At 57.9% G+C, this 12,573-nt stretch overlaps 1 protein-coding gene across 8 annotated transcripts in view; it reads left to right on the top strand.

Moving 5' to 3' along the window:
- The window catches only part of AGAP1 (ArfGAP with GTPase domain, ankyrin repeat and PH domain 1), a 340,037-nt gene that overhangs the window by 227,897 nt on the left and 99,567 nt on the right, over positions 1 to 12,573 (top strand). For 5 of the 8 annotated variants that reach the window (XM_081141778.1, XM_081141776.1, XM_081141779.1 and 2 more), the window contains one exon: positions 6,054 to 6,209. The exons of the other annotated variants lie outside the window; for them this stretch is intronic. In XM_081141778.1, coding sequence (XP_080997904.1) covers positions 6,054 to 6,209 — 156 coding nt within the window. The remainder of the gene's footprint in view (positions 1 to 6,053; positions 6,210 to 12,573) is intronic. 8 annotated transcript variants of the gene reach the window in all.

The following is a 12,573-nucleotide window of genomic DNA, read 5'->3' as shown; positions in this document are numbered from 1 at the left end:
CCGTATCATCCGCGAGGTGGACGGTAACCCAGCCACGGGGGGGGGGGTCCTAGCTCCCCGCCCCTCCCATCAGTGTGTCCCCCTCCTCTGCCTCATCACACCCCAGCCACAGGATGTCTTTTCTCTCTCTCTGCCCTTTCATCAGCGAACCTCTGACAACTTTGGTGTCACTGTCGTCACACCTTGGGAACTCGGGAAGGCTGACGTGGCAGGAAGGTGGCTGAGCTGCCCCTGTGCGCAGCACTGTGCAGTAGGTGCCCACAAATGCCACTGGGTGGCGAATGTTTGGGGTCACGCAAAGCGGGGGTGACTACGACGCAGATATGAGGCAAACAGCACGAGCAGTTCACCCAGGAGAAACACCATCACGAGAAAAACACTCAGACTCCTTAGATAGTAAAGTCAAACCAATTAGCAACATCACCAGTGAACGCTTTTGCTAAAAAATAAACTACAGAGAAAAGGAAAACCCACTCACTGTTGGTAAAATTAATAACCACTAACGCCTACAGAGCCTTTGCAGTTACAACATACTTCGTGTAATTAAAGCCCGATATCAACCACATGGGCATGTTATTCTCATAATTATTGTCATTTCATTATTATTATTATTTTCATTTTATAAATTTCCAACTGAATTGTCTTCCAGATGCCCAGGCTCCATCTTTTTAAGCCCACTGGTCATAAAGAAAATTAATTGGAAACATATATCATGAGTCAGAAAGCTGTTAATGCTCTTTGACCCAGCAGTAACTCTTCTCGGTCTCTATCCTAAGAGAAAAATCTAAAAACAGAAGATGTCCTTTGCAGTATTGTTTATAAATAAGAAAATGGAAACAACCCAAGCTATCCAGAAGTAGAAAAAGAGTAATATAAATTATCTACATTTAATCAGTAAGATGTTCTGTATTTAAAATCAGTGTGTCCCAGCCGGCGTGGCTCTGGGGTTGGTCATTGACCCGTGAACCAGGAGATCACAGGTTCGATTCCTGGTCAGAGCCCGTGTTTTGAGCTCAATGCCCAGTAGGGGGCGAGCAGGAGGCAGCCGATCCATGATGTTTCATTTCTCACCGACATCTCTTTTCCTTTCCCTTCTTTCTCTCTCTAAAAATCAATAGAAACATATTTTAAAAAATAAAAATAAAATTATTATGAAGACTATGGAACCACATGGAAAATGGGAGACAGTCCCATCAAAGAAGCGTAATATAAAGTCACATCTTTTCATGGCCAGGAGCGAGAAAACTGTTTCGTGTAAGATGCTCTGTTTGGTGGAATTTTTGTAGACTTCTGTCTCATTACTTTTATATCTGTACCATTTTACAAGATAACCTTTAAGAGATTCGTACGACAAAAGACTCCCATTTTTCCCCCTTGGCACCATCATTAAACGGGGAGAAGTCAGAATAGAACAGTTTCCACCTTTCAGGAGAGAAGAGTGAACTGTCTAGTTCCAGGACTTCAGTTCCGAGCGCGGCCACAGCGCTGCAATTACATTTCCCCTCACGACTGGGCCTGGAGTGCATTCCTTTTTTCCTCTGGTAAGCATACTGCGGAAAATTTTAAAAAAAAAAAGCATAGTAGTCTGAGAAACACAAGATTCCTGCCTCAGTGGGTGTGCTGAGTGGCACGTTTACAAAATGAGACCACGTAAGGCCGAGGCCTGGACGCCCATGTCTCTGAGAGAAGACCCTGAACGTGTCCTCGGAAGCGGTCCCCTTGCCCGAAGTCCCGGTGGCCAGGAGGGAGGCGGGTTTCCGATGCGGACAGTGAGGCGGGCGGGCCCTGCTCCCCGGCACCGGAGTCATCAGTATCTCACTTTTTATGGTAGTGCTGTGAATTATGTCCTTTTCGGGGTTATAATTAGAGGCCGGGACAGATGGCGAAGGCCTCGTCAGAAGTGGTGCGGCCGTTAGACGGGCCGTGTCGTCCGGTCCTGATCCCGGCAGATCTGGTTTCCGTTGGGCACAGAGCCGGGGGCAGCGCGGAGGCAGGTTTGCAAGGTAACCTCGCACCCTGCGCAGGGCGGGGCGTGGCCGCGCCAGCCGTGGCTCTGTAGGTCCCTAGGGTGAGGCCTCCGCGGGGAGGGGGAGTTTCTACCCACCGAACTCCTGTAATTCTTATTTTTTTAATTACAAACCTCCGCGATGGAAGTGAGTGTTGGTGTCACACTCGCTTCCTCGGAGTCCTCTTTGGGCTTTTTCCCCCCCGAGCATCTCCATGCACGTGAACTTCAGCATCACCTGTCGCCTGGAGTCGCAGCTCTTTTTCAGGCGATTTAACCAAGAAGTCGGATGCTAAGGATTGTTTCCAGTCCGCGCCGGGGGTGAGGCCAAGTCGGGTTTGTGAAGATGGACCGAGATGGGCACCGACAGTGAGCAAAGGGCTGTAGTTTGAAAGAGATGATTGCTGATGAGCCTTTGCTTGAATGCTATGAAAAGCCCATTGCAGAGTGTATTTTTTAAGAAATCAGAAGAGGCTATTTTTAATATAATAATCCTCTCGCTGAAAAGAGGGGCTCTGGCTTTGATGCCGTTCGGTGGATGAAAACACTCGCTCGATGGGAAACCCGCATCTTCTGCGCCTCTGAGATCCGCCCGGCAACACACTGCCGCGCATTCAGATAGAAACGCCGGGTTCACTTTGAAATGCAAATTGTTTAAAGAAAAATAGCATATGGTGGAGGTAAGTACCTTTTCAGATCAACTCGTACACTTCAGGGCTGTAGGAGAGCTAAAATTATTCTTTGGGAAAAATCTGGCGCTTTGACGCGGGGCGAGCGCTAATCAGGGCGCCCGTGAGCGCGCGGATCCAGATCAAGGGATGGCCCTGGGCCGGATTAGCATGGTAATGGGCGCCCCCTGCTAATTGGCCGCAGCTCAGCCTAGACGGGGTACTTGAGGACACACTGTGGCTGAATTCAGGAGTGGGCCAGGAAGTGGGCCTTGCCTGTCACGGTAACGCAGGTAATACCTGGGGACACCAGGGTCCCGGCTTTGTAGGGTGGGCTGTTCTGTGGGACTTAATGCTGGTGAAACTGCCTCCGCCCGACCTGACTCCACCTCTCACGCTTTCTGACCTCACCTCCGAATGCACAAACCATTCAGATGATCTTCTCCGGCTTGTTTTTTTTTGGGGGGGGGTAATGTTATAATGTAGAAAGTGCGGAATCCTGAGTTAAAGCTAAGAACGTGTCCAGGTGAGCAGCACGCAGGTCGGGAAGCAGCAGGTGGCCAACTGCCCAGGAGGCCCCTGTGGGCCACCTCCCGTCACTGCCCACACTCCCCCGAACACACACATGCACACACACACATGCTCACGCTGACACACACATATACACACATGCACACACACGTATACACACATGCACACACACATACGCACACATGTATACACATATGCACACACGCTCACACACACATATACACACATGCACACATACACATGCACACGCACGCTCACGCACTCACACACGTATATACACATGCACACGCACATATATACACACACGCACATACACACACATGCACACACATGCTCACACTCACACATATATACACACATATACACTCACACACACACACTCGCGGGTGATAACCGTCTGATTCCTCACTCCGCAGGTGAGCTCTGACTGTGACCGTGAACCGCTGGCTGGGCTCATGCCAGCTGGTGCCCTCCTGTCTGTCTTCCTTTGCTCCACACCCCTCTGTGGCGCGGTCCTGTGTGGCCCATGTCGGTAGCCCCCCCGTTCTTACTGGCTGTCACATTCCTTCGTGTGGATGCACCACGAGGCACCCGTGGCGGGTGGGCGTTTCCGCCATCACGTGCGGCCGTGAACATTCTCGCACGTGTTCTCTGGTGGGCGTGTTCCTGCGCGTCTGTCTGTGGTGGGTCAGGGCACATACCTAGGTTGCGGGTTTGATCCCCGGTCGGGCAGGGCGCAGGTGGGAGGCAGCTGACCGATGTTTCTCTCTCACATCAACGCCGCTCTCTCTCCCTCTGAAACATCTCCAGTGAGGGTGAAAAAACACAGACAGGAATCTTGAGAGAAACGTGTTAGGCTGTTCAGTGAAGGCCTCCGTCCCGTCAGGTGAGCCAGTTAGAGGCGCGGTTAGGGTTGTCCTGGGATAACGGAGTGTCCCCTCTTCGCACACTGTTCTTCATGGGGACGGTCAGTTCCAGAGTCTGACGTCAGTCTGCGGGGCCCACGGAGCCTTTCGTGAGCCGTCGGCGGGCTGAGCTCCCCGCCCTCTCCCCTCGCTCCTCTGCCTTCCTCGCCGTGTGTTTGGCCGCATGCAGGCTTGTCGGACGCTTGCTACTGGACTAGACTGTAGCCTCCCCGGGGACAGGGACTCTGCCCCCTTCGCGCGCCCGCCAGCAGGATGGAAATCTAGGAGGTCAGTGTTAGTGGAGGTGGCAGGTCGGCGCAGGTCTGACTCACCCTCCTCGGGGGACACTAGCCTGCCAGTTTCTGGGTCAGGACACGTGACGGTTTCCTACAGCAGTGGCCGTGCCAGAGCATCGGCATTGTCTGTATAGTACTAAAAATATTCACGAAACATTTGGGGGTAGTTGGTTTCTTTGACGGACGGAGAAATGTCTCCAAGTGTGACTGCCTGCCCGGGATTGCCCCCCCCTGGGGTGGGATGCTTCCCGGGGCCCCCCACCCGCCACCCCAGGCCAGCACGGCTGCTTCGAGGCTCAGGCGCCAGTCTGCGGACGTCCGGTTTCCCTCCGAGTTAGAAGGGGTGTCTCTGTGTAGGTACATTTACAGGCAAGCACCTGGTTGTGTCTCCGCAGACTGTGTATTTAAGGCAGAAACTGTTTCTTCCACAATTTTCTGTTTTCAGCTAAACACATTTCTGTCTCGTCACAGTGGCTTGGCAGTGTGACAGCCCCGGCCCGGGGGGCCTGGCTTAGGGGCGCGCCCCAGCTCGCGGGTACCCTCTAGTTCTCTGAACTGGTTTCCCCCAGTTCCCTTATGTTTCTGTTTCCCTTTCATCCACCCTAAAAATGTCAGCAGTGTCCCGAAGCTCGGGCTGCTAGGAATTCTCGCCTGGAGGTGGAACAGGCCCGGGCCCGGGAGCGGCGGTGGGAGGAGCCCCGTCCAGAAGTCGGCTCTGGGTGGCGGGTGTGGGGATCAGCACCCCCATGGGGAAGAACAGCCAGGCCCAAGCCTTCTGGTTCTGGAGGGTTTCTTTTTAAGACAATTTAAAACATAATCAGTTCCAAAGTGAAACGATTGGAGAATGGGTGGTGGGCCCACAGTGCAATATACAGGTCATGTTAAAAAAATTTTTTTAAATAAAACAATTGGAAGAAAGTTTTAAAAAAGAAACCTGGTCCCTTTGAAGATCTGCACGTAGACCTAACAGACTCACTGGCCGCGAGGTGTGATCGGTGAAGCTGTAGAGAAAGACACATCATTACGGTTTGAGCCCAAAATGAAATAATCCACCTGGATGCCGAGCAGCTGACTCGGGTCACTGAGTTACAGCGGAGCCATCTCCTCACCGTCCGTGGGCGCCCGCTTCGTCTTTTCGAGGTTCAGGGTGACCTTCCCTGGTTTAAGGTCTGCATTTCCTCCCACGCGCACCCAGGAACTTTGACTTGTGCCGATTGTCAAGTGCGTCGTCAGCGTGGACACGGTCCCCTGGCCCCCAAGTTGGCTGCAGCTGGCGGTCACTTTCACGTCCTGTAGGGCCCCCTTTTTGGCTTTTCCCAGAAGGGGGTCTCCTGCCTGCGCCTCGGTTCCATCTAGAGAGGGCGGCCGTGCGGGGTCTTGGTTTGGGGTTGTTTCGGGTGCGGTCACCTGAGGCGTCGCCCCTTCACCATGCTTCGCCAAGCACCCAGGCTCGCTCCACCCTCTGGTTCCTCTCAGGTTCCTCTCGAGTGGTGTTTCATGTGACGTTTCCACGTCCCCATGGGCAGGACGACAGCTGTCCCGGCGCCAGGGTCCACCTCCGCAGTTTCCAGGCGAGCAGGCCCCTTAGACTAACGAGCTGGCTTCTGGGGCTGCACCTCGGAGTGTTCACCCGACTTTTTGTTCCTAGGGAGTGTCACTAGTGCGCCTGGGTCTCAGATGGCCAGCGGCACCAGCCTGGGCTCCTTCAGCCGACCGGACGGCATGCAGCAGCGGTCCTACTCGGTCTCCAGTGCCGACCAGTGGAGCGAGGCGACGGTCATTGCAAACTCGGCCATCAGCAGCGGTAAGAGAGGGCGCGGCCCACGGACCCGCGGCCGCCTCGTGGTCCTTGGTGGAGGCCAGGGCCTGGGCGCGGGACCCGGAGCTCTGCGCTCCCCTCTGCGGGCCGCGCCATGGGCTGCGGGTCAGCCCCGCACGTCCCGCCTTCCTTGATGGGCTGCGTCGCCCGCGTGTTCCTCTTCGGTGCAGGGAGGCGTAGCTGTGCGTGCCCACTTTACAGACTGAGAAACTGAGGCCCAGACAGACAGGGCGAGTGGCTTCCTCAGGCTCAGGGCGGAGGTAACGGCAGATTTCATGCCCCTGATGCCACGTCCTGCACTCCGTGGCCTACGCCCCCTCCATCGGTGCTCACTTTGTATTTGGGGGGTTTCCATCAAAGGAAAACATAATTCATTGTCCTCATTTGTTCTCCAAGATTCCTGGTATATCCTGGAAATTTGGGAGGGTCTCCCCCTTTTTTGTGGGGCCGGCGTTTTGGGGAACGCATGGCCCCTGGAGGCGGCCCCGACGTGCCCGGCGACTCCAATCCTGCCGCGTCGGCTCCCCCGCGTCCTGCGTCCGCCTTGCCTGTGGCGTTTTGTCTGCCGCCGGTTCGCCGGTGTTTGAAGGAATTCCCACCGCTGTGTGTCATCCGTCAGGCGGGGTTTACAGTAATTTTAGCATAATTTGTTCTAATTAAAAGATCCGGCGCCAGGTCTTCCCTGCAGGCCCACCAGCTGCTGCTGCAGGTAAACACCATCCGTATCGCCGGCGACTTCACGCCAGGCCTCAAAAGAAAGACGTCCCCGAGCCCAGCCAGGAGGACACGCGGGGTCCTACTGGCCGCTCCCAGGGAGGCGGCAGGGAGGGCCTGGGAAGGCCTGTGGCCCGGAGCATCCAGTGGAGCGTCCCCGGCGCCGGCACCCCGCTCCAGGGCACCGTGCTCACTCAGAAGGTGCCGCGGGGGAGGGCAGAGGCCCCTTCCCCCTCCGCGGGGACTCCCAGGCGCTCCGCTTTGGTCTGAAATCGTGGGGATCCCCGAGCACCCCGATGCGGGCGGCTCTGCTCCTTGTATATCTGTGTATCCCTGAGCCGGGCGCCTGCGCCTTCCCGGCCGGCCTGGGCCTTGGCCTTCCCCTCACGGCCGCCCTCCCTGCCGACCCCGAGGCTTTGGGAGGCCCTCGCCTCCGTGAGCCTGTGTCCCCACCTGCTAATGGGCGTCCTTCCCGCACTGTGTCGTCGCGAGGTGAGGTGAGCGGCCCAGCGCCCTGTCCCTGCCTCCCTGCGGAGCGTCTCCGTGGCTCCCAGAGCGACTTTCTCACTCGCACAGCCGTTGCACCATGAGATACGTTGAATTGCACCGATCCCCACCCGCGGGTTACCCGCTGAAGGGGGTCATTCTGCCGCCAGATCCTGCGGAGGTGGAGGTGTGCTCCTGCCGTGGAGGGCGGGAGGAGCTCTGAGCCCCCCGCCTTCAGCCCAGCCCAGCCCCCCTCGGCCCTGCCTCCTAGTTGCCCTCACAGCCTGGCCCCCCTCAGCCCTGCCTCCTAGTCGCCCGCACAGCCCGGCCCCCCTCGGCCCTGCCTCCTAGTCGCCCACACAGCCCGGCCCCCCTCGGCCCTGCCTCCTAGTCGCCCACACAGCCCGGCCCCCCTCAGCCCTGCCTCCTAGTCGCCCGCACAGCCCGGCCCCCCTGGGCCCTGCCTCCTAGTCGCCCGCACAGCCTGGCCCCCCTCAGCCCTGCCTCCTAGTCGCCCGCACAGCCCGGCCCCCCTCGGCCCTGCCTCCTAGTTGCCCTCACAGCCTGGCCCCCCTCAGCCCTGCCTCCTAGTCGCCCACACAGCCCGGCCCCCCTCGGCCCTGCCTCCTAGTCGCCCGCACAGCCCGGCCCCCCTCGGCCCTGCCTCCTAGTCGCCCGCACAGCCTGGCCCCCCTCGGCCCTGCCTCCTAGTCGCCCGCACAGCCCGGCCCCCCTGGGCCCTGCCTCCTAGTCACCTGCACAGCCTGGCCCCCCTCGGCCCTGCCTCCTAGTCACCCACACAGCCCGGCCCCCCTCGGCCCTGCCTCCTAGTCGCCCGCACAGCCCGGCCCCCCTGGGCCCTGCCTCCTAGTCACCCACACAGCCCAGCCCCCCTCGGCCCTGCCTCCTAGTCACCCACACAGCCCAGCCCCCCTCGGCCCTGCCTCTTAGTCACCCACACAGCCCAGCCTCACCTCGGCCCTGCCTCCTAGTCACCCACACAGCCCGGCCTCACCTCGGCCCTGCCTCCTAGTCACCCACACAGCCCGGCCCCCCTGGGCCCTGCCTCCTAGTCACCCACACAGCCCGGCCTCACCTCGGCCCTGCCTCCTAGTCGCCCACACAGCCTGATTCCACCTCGGCCCTGCCTCCTAGTCACCTGCACAGCCCAGTCCCACCTCGGCTCTGCCTCCTAGTTGCCCGCACAGCCTGGTTAGAGGGCAGTTAGGTTCCGCTCCCGGGTGCCGTAGGAGTTACAGCCGGGAGGGAGGGGGTTGGAACGAATTCCTGAAAGAGGGCATCACCCCGATCTCTGCCTTCCGCACGCTCAGGATGTTTTTGTAGGAAAGGCGTTGGAAGCGGCAGATTCATCTAAACTCCTTTCTCCGAGCTTCCCTTCTGCAGTCGTCTCCTGGCTAAAGACTCGCCGGATGACTTTCCTCTACATCTTAACTCTGTGCACCTGGCGGCACCTGTGTGCCACGGGCTGTGCCACCAAATCCTGAAAAGACATTATTTCCGGACCCTTGGTTTGGTCGGAAGTGTCTTCCCACAGAAGTTGATCTCAGTGGCCTCTAATGCATATTTATAAAGCCCCTGTAACAACGAGGTCACCTGCGGGGGACTCTGTTTTTAAATTGGCCAGGCGGCTTCTCGTATGTCATTGCCCCCAAGTCACCCTGCTTAATTCACGGAGCATGTTTCTTAAAGACGAGTTGGGCTCCCCGACGTCACAGAGCTCGAACCCTGAACACGGGAGATAAGAAACCCAAGCCTGTGCCCCGGGACCCGCCTGCGGCGGGGTGTGGACGGAGAACTCGAGAGGAAGCGGCTGAAACTGCCCAGGTAGAGTCAATCAAGGAAAACTTGCCCGAGAGCACCCGACTCGAGCGGTGCTTGAAGGACCAGGTGGGCTTTTCTGTGCAAAACCGCAGGAGGAAGTTATTACGAGCATCGCGGCAGCTCGGACAGAGACTGGGAGCGGAGGCCGGGGGAGGTGGGAGACCGCGGAGCCGCCGCGAGCTGAGGTGTGAGCTGGACCACAGGAGAGACCAGACGAGAGGAGAGGGGTGAGCGCTGAGCGCCCCCGACGGCAGGATTAATTAACATCTTGTTTCAACACCGACAGCTGGCATTTAAAAGAGAGAAACTCAGAAATGCCACGAAGCCTGACTCCTCCCGTTTTCCCCAGCTCTTCATGCCCGTGTTGTCTGAGGCTGACCGAATGCCGAACCGAGGCCTTGGAAGGGAGACAGGAGTGGTAACAATAATAAGAGCTGGTATTTATTGAGCACTTCCTGCGGATTACGTCATTTATCCTCGGGGAGGGAACACTGTCCTCGGCCGTTTTCCTGATAGACTTTGGTACATAAGGATTCAGTGTCCCCGGTCCAAAGTCACGCCCCGATAAGGGCAGGGATGTGAGGGCAGGCGGCCTCCTTCCAGACCTTAGCTCCTGGTCTCAAGACGAGCTTCCGCCCGGCCAGCGTGGCTCAGCGGTTGAGCATCGACCTAGGATCCAGGCGATCGGGGTTCAATTCCCGGTCAGGGCACATGCCCGGGTTGCTGGCTCGATCAATGGCTCTCTCATCACTGATATTTCTGTCTCTTTCTCCCTCCTTTCCTCTCTCTGAAATCAATAAAGATATATTTAAAAAAAAAAAAAAAAGACGAACAGCGCCCCAGGGTGACTGGCTAGAAATGCAGATTCTTAGGTCCCATCCGGACCTGCTGGATTGGAAACGGGCGAGGCTCAGCAACGTGGGTGTAACAAGCCCTCCAGGCACCGAGGCTGCCTGCCCACGTTTGAGAACGGCCCTCGACACCCTGCTTCTCGGACTGGGCCAAGGGGTGCCTGGCAGCCCCTGGAAGTTGGCTGGAAATGCAGAGTCCTGGGCTCCCCCAAGATTGGCTGGGTCGGAGCCGCGTGTTACCCAGGGGCCTCCGGACGATGCGCGGGCCCCTGGGGGTTGAGGAGCCCTGTCTGCCTGCGGCGAGGGTGGCATCTGGCCTCCCGGTGGCACCGTACCAGCCTTCACTGAGTCGCCAAGTGGCCAGACCGGGGCCATTTTTAATGAACTGCTATCAGGGCTCAGGATCTAACAAACGGCTTCAAGAAAACGCGTTTATGAATGAACCTCAAGACCTCAGCTCGGGCACCACACTCCCTCCGGTGCTTGGAAAATAATCACAAAAGACACAAGCAGGTGGAGCTTTAAGTAGCAGTTGATACCAACCCCACCCTCTGTTTTTTTTTTTCTTTTTTTAATCATTTTTATCTTGTTTCTCCTGAGCCTTCGGTGTGGATGTTGGAGTCATAAAAAGCTTAACCGTGCTTAGCAGCAGGGACGGGACGCTCACGCTTTCATTGTCAAGCAGCGTCCTCGCAACAGCGTCGGGATGCCATTCCCTCCGCCCCGCCGTCCATGTGACATTAAGGCCCCGGCCCCTGGGAACTTTGCCGACCCCCCCCCCTCGACGCCCGGGTACCCCGGGGTCTGTCCTGCGAGCAGCTGTGAGCGACTCATAATGAGGAGACTGGCTTTGTAGTGGCCGGACCTCGGAACAGGGCCTGCAGTAAATGCGGGGGGTGGGGGGGACTCCGGTCTGTGCGGCTCAGGCCCCACGGTCGCTGTTGCCAGGCTTTGCGTTTAAATACCTGCGGTTTAAAATTAAATGTCTAGTGTAATTTGGCGTCGCTCACATGAGGCCCGCACCCGCCCTCGGAGAAAACTGAGACAGCTCCGCTCGGGGTTTCAGATGGGCGTCGGCGGGCTGGCGGGCGGCGGAGGCCCCGTCCCCCCTCGCCGGGCACCGCGCGATGCTCGGCATAATTTTTTAAGTGCAGAAACGTATTCATCTTGGGCTAACGCACTGAGAAAGGCTGTTCCCGCAGTCCATGAAAAATTAATTTTTTTCCATTTTTCCCCACTCTCCTAAGTGTTTGACAGAAGTAATTTTTGCAGCGAGAAAGAATAAAAACCGGTGGCTGTAAATCCCTGTCCTGGAGCCCCTTGTGCAGATTCTTTATGGAGCCGGAATTGATCTGCACGTCGGAGCCTGTTGTGGTTGGAGCTGTTTATCACCGTGATGGCCGCGGTGAGCCGGGAACACCGACTGGTGATCCGGGAGGAAGGCTCCCGTCTGCAGTCAGCGAGGGCCGCCGAGTTCCAGTGATAGATTCAGGACAATTATCTCGGCGGCAGCTATTGGCCGAGGGTGTCCGTGACTCTCATTGGGAGCCTGCGATTTTTTTTTTTCTATTAATCACTTTCCCTATAGGTCGTTTTCTCTAGAAGCGCCGGCCCGAGGTAGCACTGCTTCGGGTAGCAGGGGCCCCGGGGGGTCATTTGCAGCCACCTGGTTGGCGTAGCTCCCTCCAAGGTAAGGTGCCTGTTAGATGCCTCCCACTGGCTGGGCCCGGGGGGCTCCGTGCCAGCCTTGGCCCCGGGGCCTTCGCCGTGGCCGTTGCCGTGGCAGCCGGGCCTCCCGCCTCGGGACTGGCGGGTTGTCCTGCGGGCCCCACCCCTCCGCCGATTGCTTCATTCCTGCTGTTCATCTTCCCGGCTGACGGGCTGTCACCACCAATATATCGCATCGCTCCAGGTGACTCGCAGGCCGCCCGCCTCCACCTGGCCGCCGGCCCGCCTTGTCAGCACCAAGTAGGAAACCGTATCCATCTTCCCCTCCCGGGAAGGGGGGCGTGCTCCCGGGGCTTCCTCCCACCGGCCCCCTCGTGTCTTCCCAGCAGGATCTGCCGCCACGAGACCCCGATCGTGAAGCCGACGCGTTAGAGGGGCTGCTGACGCTGAATGTCCTCCCGTGTGCGTGTGCGGGGCTGTTCTGGTGACGGGCTAGAAACACGGGTCTCCGCCTTGGCCCGGACTGTCGTTCCTCCCCCCACAGCCGGCCCGGGGGGCTCAGCACCCCGCGTGGGAGATTCCCCATCTCGTGCTTCAGCTGTGGGTCCCCCGGCTCCTTGCTGTCGGTTCATCGGTTTTAACTTTTACATTTTGAGTGTTTTCCCCCCGGGATAGTGTGCTGACAATTTCAGTAGGTGCCCAGCGGGGGCTGGTAGCGGGACACCCCCCAGGATGCCGGATGCTTAGGTGGGTTTTAATGAGGGGAGATGGGAACCTGCCCGCCTGGG

This window comes from Miniopterus schreibersii (genome assembly GCF_964146895.1).
Source record: "Miniopterus schreibersii genome assembly, chromosome: 7".
Lineage (NCBI taxonomy): Eukaryota > Metazoa > Chordata > Mammalia > Chiroptera > Miniopteridae > Miniopterus > Miniopterus schreibersii.
This window is presented reverse-complemented; position numbering and strand designations above follow the sequence as displayed.